Source organism: Arvicola amphibius, chromosome 6 (genome assembly GCF_903992535.2).
Source record: "Arvicola amphibius chromosome 6, mArvAmp1.2, whole genome shotgun sequence".
Taxonomy (NCBI): domain Eukaryota; kingdom Metazoa; phylum Chordata; class Mammalia; order Rodentia; family Cricetidae; genus Arvicola; species Arvicola amphibius.
The window spans coordinates 98,004,095-98,023,943 of NC_052052.2; the positions used below are offsets into that span (position 1 = coordinate 98,004,095).

General features: G+C 43.2%; 1 protein-coding gene across 1 annotated transcript in view; it reads left to right on the plus strand.

The window, feature by feature from the left end:
- The first annotated feature begins 390 nt into the window (after positions 1 to 390).
- St8sia6 (ST8 alpha-N-acetyl-neuraminide alpha-2,8-sialyltransferase 6) overlaps positions 391 to 19,849 on the plus strand; it is a 129,608-nt gene continuing 110,149 nt past the window's right edge. Inside the window, exons 1-2 of the mRNA XM_038335357.1 lie at positions 391 to 491; positions 1,008 to 1,109. Of these exons, the coding sequence (XP_038191285.1) occupies positions 391 to 491; positions 1,008 to 1,109 (203 nt within the window). The remainder of the gene's footprint in view (positions 492 to 1,007; positions 1,110 to 19,849) is intronic.

Consider the following 19,849-nt stretch of genomic DNA (forward strand, 5'->3'; position numbering starts at 1 on the left):
CGGCGGCGGCAGGAGGCAGAAGCAGCAGCGGCTGCAGCGACCAGAGCCCGCAGCGGCTGGGAGCGCCTCCGGGAGGACAGGCGGCGAGCTCGGAGGATCGTCATCGGCTAGCGGATCGCGAGCTTCGGCGGCCAGTCGCTGGCTTGGAAGAAGTGAACGAGCCGGGGCGCTGCTTCCTCGGCTCAGTGCTCGGCAACCCTGTTGCAGGCTGGGCTCGGGGCAGTCCCCGAGAGTACGGGCCCGCGCCACCGCCTTTGAACGCTGGGGGTGTGCGTGGCAGCGGCCGCGGTGGCGGCGGCGGCGGCCGCGGCGGCCGGAGCGGCGAGTCGATGCCGCCCGCGCTGCGCTTCGCCCAAGCAGCTTTGGCAGCGAGGGCGCCCGTGGCTCAAGATGAGACCAGGATGCATGCTGCTAGCATTGGTAGCCAGCCTGATGCTGTTGCTCCTGCTGCGTCTGCTCTGGTGCCCGGCGGACACGCCCGCCCGCTCCAGGTAATATCCCGGCATCAGCTCTACCCACCTGCATGGTCCCGCGCACCCACGCCGCGCCACGCTGGTCTCTGCTTCCCGGGGAGCCCCGGCTCAGATTCGTGTGACTGGCTGCTCCCTCTCAGACTTTTGGCCAAAAGGCTCCTTGAGGGTGAGGTAGGGCTCGGGGGCCAGAAAAAAAGACACTTAGCTGAACGTCATGATGTGAAGTGGAAAGGGTCCGGGTTGGGAGGGCTTCAGACAGCGTTCTCTGTGGGCGAGGGAGCTGTGGAGCGGAACCTGCCGTCGAGGTTTCCCGCCAGGCTCTAGGACTTCCCCATTCTGCTCCCTGTTTTCTTGTCTTAAGGGTTTTTTGTTTTGTTTTGTTTTGTTTTCCTTCCTAACTCCAAGATTGGGGATTCATCCCAGGAGTCAGGGTGTTCAAAGATGCCATGGTTATATTTGGAGCACAATGTCCAACCAGCCAGTCAGTGGCTCCTAAGGCGGTGTAATAACTTAGTTTTCTTACCGGCTGTGCAGGATGTTGGTGGAGAAAAGCAGAGAGACCACCCCTGGCACTTCGGTAACGATGAGGACGCTCAGGAGCCCAGTCACCTCAGTACCTCCTCACACCAGGAGCAGGTATCATGGCTCTTAGGGGCGGGTGAGCAAGGACTGGGCGAAGCTACACCAGTGGGATTCGCTTGAGTGGGGTCTGCCTGGGACCACACTACTGAGGTGTGAGTGGGGGGGGGGAGGGAAGGAAGGAGGGAAGAAGGGAGGGAGGGAGGGAGGGAGGGAGGGAGAGAGAGAGAGAGAGAGAGAGAGAGAGAGAGAGAGAGAGAGAGAGAGAGAGAGAGAGAGAGAGAGAGAGAGAAACTCCATGCTTGTCAGTCTTTGAAAACCCATCACTCCGTGTCAGGATTCTTTCAACCAAGACTCTAAAAAACAGCCATACTTTAAAAGCTGGGTGCTGAATTCCGTAGATAATGGTGTGTGGAAAACCCCAGAGAAATCACTTGCCTGTCTTCACTGAGGGGTTTGGTTGGTGTGCTGTTTTCTGTGCTTTAAAATGCATCTGTGTTGAGGTTCAGGCTTGGAGAAATGCAGTTTTCCTGTGTTCTGTGAATGTGTTTGTCCAGGGCAAATGTGGACTTAATTTTTTTCCGTATTGTATGAATATTTATTTATGTACAGTAATTATTGGATATTTATTTTTATGGTTATAGAAATAGTACAACTTAATGCAGAAAGACATAGGGGAAATATATAAAAGAAATGAAAATTTCAGATATATTCAGGTTGGGATTGGTTTATTTTTTGCCCCTATGATGTCTATTTCCTACATATGAAAAGTACGTGTGACATTGTGCTTTGCAGTTTGTGCCTCGTCCTTTGCCCTAAAGGATCATAGACCCAGACACGATTTTGCTGCCCCCCGCCCCCCAATGCTGCTTGTTACTATTAACCGGATTAATATTCTGTAGTCGACTTAAAAAATTTCATCTTTACTCAAAGGCTTCCCTAGTTTCACGTTGTTTTGTTTGCTAGGAGACAGTCTATTCAGTCCATCCTTGTATGTAAATCTTTATCTTCATTTCAGACTCATTTCCTGAGAAGGACAGATAGAAAGGTAGATCACTGGGGCAAAGTGAACTTGCATTGGTCGGTCCACATCCTATTTCTTTTCAGTTGCTTCCTAGAAAGTCTGAATCGATTTCTGCTTCCATGAGCAGAACATGCTACGTCCTGATCGGCTTTGCTCTTACGGTGGCGATTTTGCATACAGTCTTCTTGTCTCTTTCTGTCTCATTTCCTCTTTGTTCTCTTGTGTGTTCCTGGCTCTCGGGTCCACCTTAATCTTCTGATTGCATGAGTGGGCATGCCTTCCCTCAAGGCTCTGGGCCTGATCCTCAGAAAGATCTGGAAGTACCTAAAAGAAACTCTCTGGTGAGGAGGAACTATGACAGCCTGCCATAGACACTTGACTTGAATCCATAGTCTGTTAGGGGCATAGGAAATCCTGGAGTAATGAGACTTGAGAAAAACACTGCTATGGAGCTTGATTTTGATCAACTTTATTCACATAGAAGGTGAAACTTTCGCTATGAACTGCAGTGGGGCAGGCCTTCAGTCTGCAAGTCATTCAGCTATGGCTTGTCCCGGGTCTTCCCTTTGGAAAGTTCAAAAGCATGTATGTGTTCCTGCAGTTGTCCGGTCCCTGGTCTTTCCCGAGGCCACTGATAGATTTTTATTTCTTTGGCATCCTTCTCTTCTATTTGGCATACTTCTTGAACTAATATAGGTAATTCATATTTTTATTGAATGTGGTCCATTTTATTAAGATTCTTTCATTTGAGCCAGACTGCTGTGTTTGTAAAATGCCTCTTTGTCCTTTGATCTATTTTATATCTTTCTCATTCATGATTTTTATTATTCATGGAGCAGGGAAGCAACTTTCAATTCACTACTGCTTGGCTATGTAGAGAAATTGCTATTTCTTCATTTCTCGGTGGCTGGTCGGTTCTTCCTTATTACTGATGTTAGCAATAATAAGACTAGCCAATATGCCATGAATGCTTCTTGTGCAGCAGACACTGACCTAAGCATTTCATATTCATTAACTCATCTATGCCTTCAAAATGCTAAAAGAAATAGTGATCCTCATTTTATAGATTAAGAAATTGAAACATACAAATTAATTTCCTGATGTCATAGAATTGTGCAGTCAAACCCAGGCTACATGGAGAAAAAAAGCACACCCTCAAACTCACTCCTGTGTGTGTTTTCTAGAGGTGCTGGGCTGGGCAAAGTGGTGTGTGTGTGTGTGTGTGTGTGTGTGTGTCTGTGTGCGCGCGTGCATGTGTGTGTGTTATGACAATTTGAGTATCTCGTGATGGCATTTGTTCTCTCTTGAAATACATACTCAGCGTGAAAGGACCAATATTGACACAAGGCACCCCAAGACTAAGTTCTTAGCACAAAGGAGATTTATTTACCCCACAGAGACAAAGGGCAGGGAACAAGAGACAAAGACAGGAGATAGAGGAAGAGGGAGAAGGGGAAAGGAACAAGGGAGAAGGGGAAGGGATATTTGTCCCTCTGGTACAAAGGGCTGCCTCTGGATAGAGAGGAGACAGTCATGGCCCTTAGGAAAATGGTGGTTTATAAAGTTGAAAAGGAAATTCCCATGCTAAGATGAGGTATTTAATTTTGATGGGATAGGTTAATTAGGGCAACCAAATGTGTCTTTTGATTGCTGGACTTCAATATTTTGATAACTGGACCTTGGTAGTCAGCCTCAGGAGAAGTAAGTAGCCACATAAGGGAATTGACTTTTGTGACTAGCTTTAAAAATGTAATCTAGTGGTTTTTAACAAGAGGAAAGAGGGGAAGGACAAGGCCTTGCAGAGATATGTTTGCCATTCCCCGGGCTCGCTAGACCTTGTCACAGTGCTTTTTACCATTGCTGCTCACTGTAAGATGATATCTAGAGTCAGGACAGGGGCTATAGAGGCTGGAGTTCAGGAGCACCATATGCCTTAACTCCTCTACGTTCAAAGTAATGTCCCTTTTCTGTTTGATGATCAACCACCCAGTCCCTTTTCTATTTGGTGTCCTTCTTGCTCTCAGTGACAGTTATATAATAAAAGCTTGTGGCCCCTTTTTTCTCTTTTGACATTCCCCTTGCTGGAGGCTCAGCAGCCAGAGAGCCTCCTGATGCTGTCTCTCCAGGATCTGTCAAAGATTTTCTTTCAGCTGTATCCTAGTCTGTCATTGGAACCTTGGCTTCTGTCACTCAGTTCCAGCGAGCTAGCACCACAGCCCAAACTGGGGGAGGGAGCAACCCTCTTCTGTCATTGTTACCTTGAACTTACCCTGGTATTGTTGTAACCTTAGTCCAACCTTCTCTCATTAGTCCAGAACCCATGCCCACCCTTTTGGCCCCAATGCAAATTCAGCCTTGCTAAAGCATAAGCTTTAATGGTAAGTTATGGAAAGCAGAGGGAGGGGCTGGGAAATGTCTTTCTAGTGAGGTCTTTTTGTCGAAAGAGGTGAATGAGCGCCACCTTGACAATTCTCTGGAAACTGCAGCAAGTCTGTTGTCTGGCTCCCTTCAGCAAAAACTCCTCGGGTTCTCCATGTCCCCAAAGGATATTTCCAATTGACCAGGAGAAGGCTAGGCATTAAAGACAGAAGAGAAAATATACTAAAAAATTTCAAAATGTAACAATGAATTCTTTCTTTCTCACATAAACTTTATGAAAGCCTGTCCTTGGTTTTTGGGGTCACACAACGAGCTTCCAGACTTGTTTCTACTTGAATATCTTTGTGCTCTATTTTCTTTATGTTAAAAATTGTTATCCTTCTTTTCCAGTTTCTTGAAGTGAAGGCCTGAGTTGTTATGTGCTTTTCCCTTTCCCCTTACAAACAAAATATTTAATACTATGAATTTTCCTTTGAATGCAGCTTTAGGCTTACTTCAAAAATATTTTTACTTGTAATATTATGAAATAATTTCATAGCTTCAGGCATGTTAGGCTGAACCACTGAGCTATATTCATAGCCAAAGATTCATTTCTTGGGTTTTAATATGTAGTATTAAGACTTTAACTATATATGATAATTATATATTATATATTGTGCATATTATAAATGCATATATTCTAGGGACTCAAAGGCTGGCTCAGTGGTTAAGAGCATGTACTGCTTTTGCAGAGGACGCAGTTAGGTTCTCAACACCCATTTTGGGTGCCCCAAAGCCACCTCTAACTTCAGCTTCTGGGAGATCTGGTGCTTCTGTGAGCTCCAGCACTCACAAGCACAGACCCTGTGCCCCACACCGTATAATTAAAATTAGTCAAGCAAATCTTAAATAGATTCTCAGTTGAGGATAAGAGCATTCATTTGCAATAACATTTAAAACATTTCTGTCATTTCCTAGTTCTTTGCAGTATTAATTTAAAAATTTTAAGATGAGTTTTTCTTAAAAATTAATATTTTCTTAAATCATATTAATTTCATCTTTATTATAAGAGAAACCTAGTAAACTTCTGCTGCAGTATCAATTAGTGATTTCCCAAATAGTCAATTATTAGAAATGAGAAAGTGAATGGTTAACTCAGAACTCTGTGACAGCTGACCTGGAGTTCCCAGAATCCCTCACGGGAACTGTACAGATGCTCGGTGTAGTTTGGTACCCATTTGTGGCAGCCTTCACTGGGGCTTCAACATCAGTGGCGATCAACTGGGGTCCTGTGGCTTCCTTGGACTTTCTGATTTATTGGTGTCTGCCTTGGTCCACCAGAAGTATCTGGGTAATAGATTTTCCAGAGTGTTGGGACTTCGCCTCTACCCTGCTGCTCACTCTAGTGACCTTTCTCTTTTGGTTATTGTGACCTTGCCTTATGCTTGACTTGTGCCAGTTTGAGAACCAGAAGGAGGCAGAGTTCATAAGACATAATTGGATTATTACCCTAGCCACATGGAGGAAGAGAACTGGTCAGTCGTCCTCATCAACTTAGACCATAAAACTCAATATGGGCAAGTTCAGCAGAACTGCCATAAATGGGCTGCCCATGCATGCATTGCCAGGACATAAATTTCATTTCTTTTTTCCTGTCACATGACCCTCAGGGGTATTTCTGAGAACTCTTTTTACATGTTTTAAACGAATACACAGAAAAGAAAAATTCCCAGTCATTTCAACACCCAAAAGATAGCTACTACTCATATTTTGTTTCCTTCCTAATGTGTTTACATGAATATATCTAGCAATTTTGCTGTGCGTGTGTGTGTGCGTGTGTGTGTGTGTGTGTGCGTGCACGTGTGTGTTTGGTATAGTGTGACAACATTAAACACACTGGAACTATCATGATATAATTATTTTTCTTCCACAACATATATATTATGCAGATATAGCATATTGAGGATATAATTATTTTTTCCTACTTTTTGAGGCCCAGAACTAAATGTAGAGACGTTTCTTTAATGTGCTTGTTTTGTCCTTTTGTCAGGTGGGTTATTTATCATCTTTGATTTTGGCATGTACCTTGAGTGTGTTTAGGCCTCTGATTATTTGGCTAAATCCTAGAAGCAGAGGTGCTTTATTGCAGAACATCTGAAACGCTGCTGTGATTTACCCGCCAATCTTTCATAATGGCACTCCTAATTTTAGTTGTGTGCAAGATCGACAGCTGACCTAACTTTGAAGTAGTTTGGACCCCACCCCCATCTTTAAAAATTCATCCTTAAGAGGCAAAATTGATGCTTTAATCTGTATTTGTTTACTCATTGTGCTAGATTTCTAACATTTATATTTTTTCTTTTCTAAATTGACCATTTAATATCAACTATATTTCCATTGTTATTCTGTTTTTCTTTCTTATTTGTGAGAAGTTTATGCATATTGCACTATAAGATTTTTGCTTTATGGATAATGTGACTCCTAGCTTTTATTACATGTAATTGTGATAGCTGTTACTTCATTCTGTAGATGTTTTCATTCTTCCTGTTGCTGTGTCCCTCATCTTTACCTTCTCTTCGACACTAAAGTATGTAGCTCTAGTTTTAAATGGCTTCATTTGAGTATACTTAAACTGATCTATTAGATCTTATTTTAGAATGCAACATAAGACATGGGATTTTTAGCATTGCTATTATTTACATAAATGCTTTCTTCTTTGGAAATTATTTTCTAATTTAAACCCACTTATTGTTTAAAAATCTAGAAGGCTCATTTAGATTGCCTTGTAAATGCCTGAATTATGTTATCTTAAATAATACTTTCCTTTTTTCTTTGTTTTTATTTCTTTCTCGGTCAGCTGACCAAACCTTCCAATACCTTTAGTCATGGGGTGTACCCATCAATCTCCCCGAAACCCACTACTCAGTTCCCGGATAGCAATTTCACTTTATTTCTTTCTCCCCCCTTTTAGTTGGTGACTGTTGTTTTGGAATTTAAGGATGTGTGAATGCTCAGCAAGCGCTCTTACCACTTTTTCTTTTAAATCTTAAAAAAAAAAACCTTTTCTAAAGGTTTGTTGACATTGTTTAATATTTTCTGACTTTTATAGCTCTGAGAGAGCTGAACGATCCTGACATGAAAACCCACAGGTTGCCTGTTGTGCAAGCACGAGGATCAGAGTTCGGGTCTCCAGACCTCACATGCATGCCAGATGGGCATGTGGCTGGCTGCCTCGATTTCCAGTTCTCAGAAGGAAGAGACAGGGAATTCCCAGGTCAAGCTGACTGGACAGTCTAGCTGAATTGTTGAGTTTTGGTCTCAATTGAGAAGCCCTTCTTTAATGAATAAGGAGTCGAGTTCTTGAGGAAGGTTCTGGATGTCAACTTCAGGCCTTCACTTGCATGCGCACACACTCAGGTCTCCCACTCACATAGAAACACACCCACCACACAGACACATGAGCAAACAAACAAAACCCAAACTCGCAAGCCAGATGTGGTATCACACCTGTAATCTAGCACTTGGGAGGGGAGACAGGAGGATCCTGTTAAAGGCCAGCCTGGGGTACAAGAGACTGGTTCAAACACCAAAAGAACAACAAAACAAAGCAAGCAAGCAAGCAAGCAAACAAACAAACATAAAACCAAAACCCCAAATCCTTCACAATGATATGTCTACACTGTAGTTTTTTCTTTAGATTAATGTTGTCTGTCTGTCTCCTTAGACATCAGGGTTAACTAATATAAAATTAGAGAAAATTTGCAATTCTGTGTGATTGTTTCAGGCATATGTGTGTTTGAGCTGTGTGGTGCAGTGCGGCGCAGTACGGCGCAGTGCGGTACAGTGCGGTGCAGTGGGGTGCAGTGCAGTGCGGTAGAGTGGAGTGAGTGCAGTGGGGTGCAGTGGGGTGCAGTGCGGTGCAGCGGAGTGCAGTGCGGTGCAGTGGGGTGCAGTGCGGTGCAGTGGGGTGCAGTGGGGTGCAGTGCGGTGCAGTGAGGTGCAGTGGGGTGTAGCTCCTCGTTTTCTGCCTCCTATTTCTGCCATTGGTTTCTGCTCCATGTAGGTCCCTTGACTTCTCATTTCTGCTTTCTTTGCCCTTTGCCGTGCCTCCAGGGATGGGTCTCATACGTGTTCTCAGTGCTACTGAATTATTATTAATCCACAGCATCAACTCTCATTTTTGTCCCATCTAAATTAGTAAATGGATTACGTTTTTGTTCTTTATTACTTTTTCCTTGGAGCTGTAACAAAACCACCACTTTTGTCACCAAAAACTGGTCTTATTCTTCTTTCTCTTAAAATATTATTTATGTGTTTGTGTTCATTTGTGTTTGTGTTTGCATATGTGTGTGCAAGTGTGTGTGGGATTCAGAGGTTGGTGTGTGGTGTCTCCCTCAGTCACTCCCCATCTGAGTTTTTGAGGCAGGGTCTCTGGCTGAAGCTGGAGTTCACTGATTCAGCTAGGCTGGCTGCCCAGCGAGTGCAGAGAGTTTTCCCGCCTCTGCTCCCTCACTCTCATTTCAGGCACACACTGCCCTACCCAGCCCAGTTTGTGCTGAAGACCAGGCTCTCGCAATGCTTTACAGGCTGAGCTCCCCTGCATAGCCCTTACTTTTGTGTGCACTTGGATTTATTGAGAACGTGAAACACCGGCTTTCTAAATGTTCCTTCTGTTTCTCACAGGAAATAGTTTTCAAAGGTTTGACTTTCCCAGCAGTTTAAAAGCATCTGCCTCTCCCTAGAGTGTAGCTTTAAAATTTTGTGGTATTTTTTAATAGTTTGTTTGGAGTTGCAACGGTCTGTCCCTACAATGTAGTTTTAGGGTTTTGCGGTAACTTTTAATAGTTTGCTTTTAGTTTCTTTGTCCCCAAAGGAGGAAGCCTTTCCCTGTCATTCTGTCACCAGGCCAGAGACATTAGGGCCTCTTGCTCTTAATCAAGAGTCCTCTTCTTATAGCATATACCAATGCAAGTTTGAGCCACAAACCTTTCCAATAGATTTCTAAATTTTAAAAGTGTGAATTTGAAAAATACAATGAAATAATTAGCTAATTATGAGCTTGTAAATTCTAGAGCCCAACACTGCGTTTTATAGTCATGTTTTGGCTCTAAGGCCTGTCACATGCATGTATTCCTGTGTGATCCCAGATGCCTGTTGCTGCCAGGAATGGTGCATGATAAATATCTCTTAAATCTTGATTGGACTCAACTCACTCAGTTCTGTGTGTATCTGACAGCACCTTCACATGCCAGGTATAATAACTGGTGGTTTTCCTCTCTAATTCTTTCCCTGACTTTATTGTTGTATAATGTAATATATAATAACAACATTATAACATTAATATAATTAATATATAACATAATATGTTATAATTGTGGCATGCTCTCAAGGGGATATAGAAAGAGAGCAAGGAGTGACCGTTTGCTTTGGTTAGCCCCCAAACAGCCCTTTCCTGCTGCAGGAAGCATATCCCTCCTTGCGTGGGAGAAGTGACCCGACTTTCTGGTTTGGGCAGGAAAGCGAGGCCGACAGTGGGTGGGAAATGAATCTCAGCCTCGCTAGCATTTTTTCTCTGGACTTGCTCTGTTTCACAGGTGAAATTTACGCCTCCTGCTGGCACTTCCCTCATGTGCCTCATCCACACAGCTCATGAATAGACTAGCATGTCTTCTTCCCGAAGGAAATGCATCTGCGAAGCAGCTGAGAGTTGCCACCCATCATTGGGGTTGTCATTTTGGGTAGACTTGTGCATCTTCTCGAGAACGGAAACGGTTTGGGAGAGGAGAAAAAAAATCACTAACCGTCTACCGTCTATTGTTGTATCCTGAAAATTGTAATAATGTTTGCTTTGACATTTTACTGTATATGTTCAAACTGGCATCATAACTGCAGGCTGTAGAACACTCAAGACACGCGTGAACTAGAAGGCGGAGCCTGTCACGAAGCACCACCCTGTCCTACCTCACAGACAGATGACGGATGCTCAATTTCACTTCCAAGAACAGCAAAGCTTCCTCACTTGTGCATCTTTGCTTCTTTGCTATGAGAAGTCTATGAGAAGTAAAGATACGAATGTGCTCTAGTTTTTAAAATTCAGCATGTTTTAAAGTTTCCTTGAGTCTGGCTTCTGAAATCCTTTAAAAGGAGGCCTGGAGTCTTGCATTCTGCTCTTTGTCTTCTTGTTCTTTACTCAGTTTTACCTTTCTTTCAGTATCTCTTGCTCATTCCAGTTTAGATGTGGCTTTCACCGTGCCCTCGAGTCAGACATCTTCTTTCATGTCCATCCTTAGACCTCTGTGTCTCTATATAAGCTGTTCTGTTTTGCAAAAGCTTCTGATCATGTGTCCCAGGAAGCTGGTCCAGACAGGCTTTAGAGGTTGGGCTTCCCTCCCTCCTGGCTTCTCTCTCTGGGTTTGTTCACCCATGGCAGGAGTGCCAGAGGATCTTGAGAGAGGAATGTTCTGTTGTTTTCTCCTTTGTCAGGTGGGTGGATGTGGAGCAAGAGTTCATGAAGAAATGGGATCTCTGTGACCATCTGTCCATAGAGGCTGTTGGAGTCGAAAATACGAACTTTATGGAACTTCATGATAATTGTCCCTTGGTGTCCAAGGGAAATGGGTTCTTGAAACCCAGTGAAGATCATAATCCAGATGCTCGAGTTGCTTATACAGAGTGTTATGTTTGTGTACAGTGTATGCCCAGCTTCTGCATAGCTAAGCCACCCCACCATGACTCAAGGGTGTGCAAAGTGGTGCAGATGCTGAGTGCAGTTGTTACACTGAGTTGCCTAGAGAATAATGACAAGAAAAAAACCCTGTGCACATTTAATATAGGTGCATCTCCTCCTCACCCCTCCATGGTGTGTGTGTGTGTGTGTGTGTGTGTGTGTGTGTGTGTGTGTGTGTGTAAGTACACGTGGAAGGCAGGAGACAGCCTTGAGCGTAAGTCTTCACTTTCCACCTTATTTGAGAGTGTCATTCTTGCTGTTTTTCTACTATATATGTGAGGCCGGCCTGTAAGCTGCTGGGGATTCTGTCCCTAGCTCTCATCTCCCTAAAGGAGTGCTGGGATCGCAGATGCGCATGCTATGTATCTGGATTTTGTGGGAGCTCTAGAGACTTAGACTCAGGTTCTTACTCAATGTAGCAAGTGTTTTTACTCATCCCCAAGTGAGACCCATCCCCAGACCTCCCACAAATTGTTTCTATTTGTGGTTGGTGGGCCTCATAGGAACCCACAGATAGGCGGGGCTGACTGCACTGATTGAGTGTGCTGCTTTCAACACGGGCACTGTGATGCTTTCCCACGACTTGAAAACAGTTTGTCATCAGACAGTTCCGTTCACATGAATGGCAGAGCTGCAGCTATTAAACATCCCTTTTATTAATCCAAACTGACTTTGTGTTCTATGGTTGTTTTCCTTAGTTCAGTGGCCCATTAATAGTCACTTCCTTGAACTGCAGGGATTGGGATGAGTTTGAAAGACTAAAATCCCAGGTTACCTGTGAGTCATGAGAGGGCTTTCCTGAATGGATAAGATGTTGAGGGAAGTACAGACATGTTGAGAGATTATTGGCTGACAACAGGAGTAATGAACAGAAGCTTGGGCACTGACAAAGAACTTGAAGAGAAGAAAGGAAAGAAATGTGTATTAGGTGCAATGATTGTGTTTTGCTGATCTTTAGGTACTGTGGCATAGGTACCTCATTTGTGGTACTTAAGTACCTCATTTGAAGCAGAAAGAGAACCCCCTTCCAGAGCCCCTGAGGTTTGGGGGATAAACGGCAGAGAAAGACTTTTCTTCCTGATGTCTTATTTTATGGTCTCATCTATTCTTGTGATGGTGAGTTAGCCTTCTGTTGTTGGCAAAATAGCTGAGAAAAACAACGTAAAAGAGGAAAGACTTCTCAGCTCACAATTCGGAGGGTTCAGCACACAGTCAGCTTGGCTCTACTGTTCCAGGCCTGACACAGAAGCATCGTGGAGATCTGGTGAGGCATAGCTGCTCAGCTCATGGCAGCCATGAAGAACAGAAATCACAGGGGAAAATCTTGGGAAAATATGGATGTTTCAAAGGTTTGCCCCTGAGTGATCAGCTTCCTCCAGCCAGGTCCATCTTCTACCTATCCATTTTATGATGACTTAATCCCCTCATGATCCAGTCATGTCACAAAAGTCCATGGGCTGACAATCAGGTCCTAGATAAAGAAGCCTTTGGGGATAGTTTAGATTCAAACAACCAAGATGGCGGTTCTGAAGTGTGCTAATTGGTACACTCTTAGGATGTTGGCCTGCCAAGACACTTAAGTCTGTCTTTGCTGTACTTTTACATTTCTTAAAAAAAATGTTTTTCACCAAGCACTGTGAATGATTTATACAGGCTCCAGATAATCTGCCAGTAATTCTTGGGAACATTCATATCCATGACTATAATTATTTCTGACGATAATTTTGTAGGGCACAACCTCTTCTTTTGCAGTAGTTGTAAGGTAATTGTGTTATCTTATCTCCCTAGTTAGTTGTCATTGTAAAGTACACCATAATTCTTTAACATATAATTTTTTAAGCTATAAAATTCCATGAAATCGAGGTCAGATCATTAATTTTGCAAATGATTGAAGTCTTTCACTGGTTTCTAGACCCTTAGTTTGGGCACAGGTGACATCTTCCCATGATAGCTTTTGGAAGATGTAGTATTTTGTATATTCCTTTTTGGGATTTTATATATATATATATATATATATATATATATATATATATGTTGAGGTTATACATTTTATGGAATACAATACATAATTACCAAACTTGCTGTTATGGTATCTTTTAAAATGTACATTTGTATGTGTGTGTGTGTACATATACACACACGTGTGTGTGCATACACATGTGTGAAGGCATACAGGCATGAATAGCACATGGATGCCAGAAATTAACATCAGACATCTTTCTCAACTGCTTTCTACCTTAGCTTTTGAGACAGAGTGTCTCACTGAGCCGGGAGCTCACTGATTTGACTAGTCTGAATGGCCGGAAGTCAAAGATCTCCTCCCATTTCCAACTAAGCACTGTGATTAAACACATAAGCTGCTGTGCCTGGCTTTTATGCATAGCTGCCAGAGACTCAGGTCCACAAGTCATGCAACAAGGACTTTACTGACCAAGCAGTCTCTGCCACCCTGATAATGCCTTTTGTGCTTTTTTATGTTGAGAGAATGAAATATGTTCCCATTCATAAGCATAGCCTTACTAATCTTATGGACATATTTTTGTGTTGTTGACTGGAGAATTCACTCAATACTCATGATTCTTTGGGGGATGCCAAAGTGCTGTATTGCTCATGTTTGAGGAATGCTCTTTGTGCGGTAGACAGTGGCACCGTGTAGTCTTTACCAAGTCCACCTCTCTCATCGCTGTATCTATTCTCTGATCTACAACGGCAGCATGCTGGAATTTGTCCTGTTGCCTCATCTTCATAATGGACTTAAATCTTTATCACTCAATGATGCAAGACAAAGATATGTTAAGAGTTACATGGCAAAATATGGGTGACAAGAAACCTAGGTTTCTAGTTTGCATGTGAATATAATAACTGCATAATTGCTGGAGAGGATGAATCAATCCCTGGAAGTTCAAACTCCTATCTAGGAGACTGGGGAGATGGTCCTGTGGGTAAAACACTGCCACATGAGCATGAGGACTGGAGACTGCATCCCTAGAAGCTCTGTAAACTCCAGGCAAAGGTGGCAGCTGCCTGTAAACCATTATTCGGGGGGTGGGGGCAGAAACAGAGGATCCTTGGGGCAAGCGGGCTAGCTAGACTAGTTAGATCCTGAAGTCAGCGAGTTCCAGATTCAGCTGGAGACCACATCTCTATAAACAAAGTGAAGAATGAAGGAGAAAGGCACTGAAGTCTACTTTAAACCTTTACACACATGCACACACATGTATAAATACATGCACACCTGTACCCACACACTCAAGAAAACACCTCATCTCCATAATAATTTCTTATGGGGAAACACACACACACACACACTCATGGAATTTATACATGGGAAGATTCTTTTCAATTTTTAGTATGTCACTTTGCACTTTCCATTTCCTCCATTTAACCAAAGTCTCAAATTGATGTCCTCATATATATTATGTATATGTACTTGTGTGTGTGTACTTGTGTGTGTACTTGTATATGTGTACTTGTGTGTGTGTACTTGTGTGTGTGTACTTGTATATGTGTACTTGTGTGTGTGTACTTGTGTGTGTGCGTGTTTATGTATACAAACTGTTAAGTCTGTTTAGTGCTGATATGTATCTAATTTCAGGGCTGACCACCCTGTATTGGATAACTAATTAGGGTGCTTATCCCTGGGAGAGATTAATTGTCCCTCTCAGCAGTCATTAGTTGCTTGTAGTTTTGTCTTGGAGTGAGAGCGCATGAAAGTTTCTCCTTTTGAGTTTGCATGTTTGCAGTTGTCATTGTTCGGTGTTGTAGGATATTATCTTAAGATGTTTCATATTTGTTTATGCCATGGAACATTTGTCGAATGATGCAAAGATGCGTTGTATTCTTTTATGTTGCATTTGTTTAACTCTGTGAAGCTGTGTTACTTAGCCTGTTGAAAACACCTGTTTGGTCTAATAAAGAGGTGAATGGCCAATAGCTAGGCAGGAGAAAGGTGGGGATACCAGGCAGAGAGAACAAATAGGAGAAATCTGGGAGAAGATAGAGAAGCAAGAGAAGGAGGACACCGGGGGCCTGACACCCAGCCACCCAGCTACCCAGCTTCATAGCAAGCTACAGAGTAAGAAGTAAAGAAAAGCTATACAGAAATAGAAAAAGATAAAAGCCCAGAGGCAAAAGATAGACAGGATAATTAGTCAAGAAAAGCTGGCTAGAAACAAGCCAAGCTAAGTCAGAGCATTCATAAGAAATAATAAGTCTCCATGTGTGTTTATTTGGGAGCTAGGTGATGGACCTCCCCGCAAAGAGCCAAAAAGTAAAAGAGTAAAAACAACCAACTACAGTTCAGGTCTTGTTTCAGTAGTCATGTTATTGAACTGTCGTGAGTGGAGCTTCCCTTCCATTCCTAGGAAGCACGATCTCACAGCTGATTTCTCTGTCCTCTGGTCCTTACAATCTTTCTATGACTTCTTCGGAAATGTCCCCTGATCCATAGGTGCAGGAGTTGTGCTGCAATTGATTTGTTGAAAACTGTGCCTTGGCCCCATGATCAGTTGATCTCTGCATTATGACCATTTTGGTTTAATGTAAAGGTCTCTGCTGGAAAGAGAAGTTTCTGTGCTGTGGGGTGAAAGCCACACTTTTCTGTGAGTCGTGAGAAGTTTCCCCTCCAAGACCCATGACCTTTCTTACCATGGCTAGCCTTGGCATGCTGGTCCTTGCTGTGTTCCATAGGCATCACAGCTGGATGGGGCCATTGGTTTCTTCTTGCCCTTGGCATCTTGCACAGCAACTTCTTGTACTATGGAAACTGAACGGAAGGAAAACGGCTTTCAGGTTAGATACAGCTCAGATCTTTAGAATCTGATTTTGAAGTGTACAGTGCCTTCAGCAAGAGGGGCTTACCTTCAACCATGGAGAGGTAACCAAAGGCAACAGCAGTAGTGTACATTGCTTCAGGAGTTTTTTGGTGAACCCTCACCAACAACTCAACAGAGATTTCTCATGCTTAAATATAGGGGCTTGGTTAGATAGTCTATGGCTCTTGAGGGAGTATTGTCAGCCCAAGTGGCATAATTTCATTTAAGGTGTATGATACTTGGTTGCATTATATAACTTTAGGTAACTATAAAATAATATGATTCCTTGAGACTTTATCAAATAGCTTTGTTTTTCCTTGTCCCTCTTTTCTCTGTCTCCTTCTATATTGACTTGATCCCTTCCTCCCCAACTAAAGCTTTCCTCCATGGTTTTCCCATCTCCTCTTAAAAAAATTTAGAGACTAGCAATCAATTAGTGTGTTAGCCTTACCTACTTCTGTTGAGTTTTGAACGCTCTGAGAAGCCACACATCACTAGAAACTTTTGGTTGAAATGTAACGTTAGATAAATAATAATGAAGAATGCATCTTCAGAGAAAAATGTTCATGTTACTCTGGTTTATGCTGGGCTGCAGGCAGAATACTATTTCTAACAAAAATGACATATTTTAAACTATAAAGTACCCACATAAACTTTTCGATTTTATAGTATATCATTACTGCATGCTCACTGCTTGTACACATTTTAACCTTAGACTATTTTCTTATGAAAAGTTGAACCCTGAAAATATTCTTGATTTTATAATACTTTAAATATTGTATAAGACTTTCTCCATTTTTTAATATTTTGCTATTTTTTATTTTATGTGCATTGGTGTTTTACCTGCAAGTGTGTCTATGTGAGAGTGTCAGATCCCCTGGAACTGGAGTTACAGACAGTTGAAAACTGCCATGTGGGTGCTGGGAATTTGTAGTGATGAGGCAAGCGGGCCGCATCCCGCCACCTGGCTAGCTTTACCCGAAATAATTACACAGAAACTGTATTCGTTTAAAACACTGCCTAGCCCATTATCTCCAGCCTCTTCTTGGCTAACTCTCACATCTTAATTAACCCATTTCTAATAAATCTGTGTATAGACGCATAACTGTGGCTTACCGGCAAGATTCTAGCCTATGTCCGTCTTGGGCTGGAGAGCCATGGCGTCTTCCTCACTGCCTTCTACCCAGAATCCTGTTCTGTCTACTCCGCCTACCTAATTTTCTGTCCTATCAAAAGGCCAAGGCAGTTTCTTTATTTAACCAATGAAATCAACACAAAACAGAAGACGCTCCTACGTCAGGAATTGAACCTGAGTCCTCTGGAAGAGCAGCCAATGCTCTTAACCACTGGGGGCCATCTCTCCATTCCTGAAAATAAAATAAATACTGTTGGAGACCCCAATGTGATATGAACATCCACTGTTCATAAATAATTATTGGTGACAATAAGACATTGCATCACATTAAAATTTCCATGTGCCCTTTACTATGGAAACGATTAAAATCAGAATACAGATGCTGGTCAAGGATCATCTGAAATGTGGAACTTTCATGCACTACTACTTATTTATTTATAAATGTGTTTTATTGGGTACGACAGAGTCCCTCATGGGAAATTAATTAAATGAATTAACACCTTTGGAAGTGAGATTTCCAGATGATGGAGAGAGGACAGTCTTTTTTAACAACGAATTGTGGCACGTTTGGATCACTTCACGCAATGATATAAATGTCTATTGGTTTCCTGCTTTTGTACCAGAATAGCAAAGACTTGGTCATTTATAAAAAATAGACACCTCAATTAAGACTGAGAGGGAGAAAGAAACAGATGTGCCTACTGGGGTGGCCAGTCCTGGGCGGCGAGAAGAAAACATGGCGGTCAGGCTTTATAATGGTGAGTAAATAAATGGTGAAGTACAGGAGGAAGAGAAAGGGAGAATAAGACAGACAGACAGAGACAGAATGGTTCATGTTCTGTAGAGACAGGCAGATCTAAAGAGGTGAAACCAGTGAACAGTAGGCTGTGGTAGGTTGGCCTGCTTGCCACCGGGGCCATAGTGATGTTTGCGGTCTGGAAAGCTGCCAAGGGCCATGCCTGGGTCCATGGCCCTGTGGCAGTCATGGTCTGTGTTGATGTCTGTGGCTCCTGTTACCCTCAAAGGCTGAGAGGATAGGGCTGAACAGAGTTGCCCCCACCCTTCTCTGGCTGCAACACTAGGGAAAACTGGTCCTGCTCCTCACTGGCTGCAGCACTCTGGAGAGTGGGTCCTACATCTTGTCTGGGCAGTACAATAGAGCTGACTTCACCCACAGGTAAGCTGGCACCGAGGGCATTAGAGTGGAAGAGCTGGTCCTGCCTCCTCATTTGCCATGTGGCAGCATGGGTGAGGGAAAGATGCCCTACCTTTCTTGTCCCTTGCCACCTCTGGCAAATGGGCAATCTGACCCTGCCCTTCATCTGCCAGAAGGTGATGTGGGTGAGGGAGAGATACCCTTCCCTCATGTCCACCAAACTCTTGCCCCCCACCCCGCCACCCTTCATCACCTGTGACAGGTGGGAGCGCTGGCCCTGAGGTCATGAAAGCAGGAAAGCTGTACCTGCCCCTCACCAGCTACAGCACTCAGAAGAGTGTCCCCTGAACCTCTCCAGGGGAACACAGTAGAACTGGCCCTGGTGATATAGGCTTGGTATACAGTGAGCAGGCCAGGAAGGTATGGGAACAGGGGAACTTGACCCACTCATTTCTTAGGATGAACTAGCTGGGGGCAATGCTGTAGAGCTCACCCTGGTGGTGAGAACAAGGGAGAGCTGGAGGGCTGACCAACCTAGACCCAGGGCTGAGTTGGCCTCTCCCAATCCACCCCATCTATGATCTGCTGGAGCACGTGAATGGCCGGCCAGTCCTGTCAATCCAAAGTCGCAGTATATCTGTGACACAGGGAAACAGCAGGATATCCAAGAGGAGTTCTAGTGGGGGCTGGGCATAAAAAGAGGCTTTGAACCAGACCAATGAATGACTCTTGCAGCGAGCACTTGCACGTAAATATATAAGGACTAAAGGGTTGACTGTGTGACTTATTGTCACACTGCAGCTTCCACAGTGAGATTTTTTTTCTGTTCTCTTAAATTTTTTATTTTATTTTATTCTGCAGGGAATATTGCAAGGGCAGAGGGTAGATACGAAAGGAAGGGGAGATGAATGGGGTTGGGAGGCATGAGGTGAAAGCCACAAAGAATAAATAAAAAGTTTTTAAAAAGACTTAAAAACGCCGAAAGACTTTCAGAATTTCAAAAATAGCCTCATTGTAAGTTGTGCAACTACGATTCCAGTTCTTAAAGTGCTTCACCCATCCCCACTGCCAATGTTTGTTTATTAAAGAAGCATAAAATAAGAAGGGAAAAAAACAGCGTTTAGTGTCTCCCATTAACTACTAACCCAACGTAATTGTTGTCTGATACATTTCCATTTTTAGTAAATAAGGAAATTATTTACTTTTTTAAAAAGAGAGAGAACAGACACCTCATGAGGCTGGGAATTCCAAGGACTTCCTGCTCGGTTATCCTGGTGAAGAATAGAGGGGCAAGCTTGGGTGTGAAGCAGGGGGATGGAGGGATGAGCTGTGTGGGGGGAGGATGAGTGGGAGGCCGGGGCTGCTTTTGTCACTTCCCCTTTCATTATGACTTACCTACTCCCTTGACAGCGACAGTGACCTTTCCACGAGGACTCTGCCCCAACTGGGTCATTCGGCCTCATCTCCCAACACCTTTGCATTGAGCATTTTCAGGATTCATCTGAACCAAAGCAGTGATATTTTTGTCTTTTACTTCATATTTTATATGTATGTATGTATGTATGTATATATTTCAAGTTGAG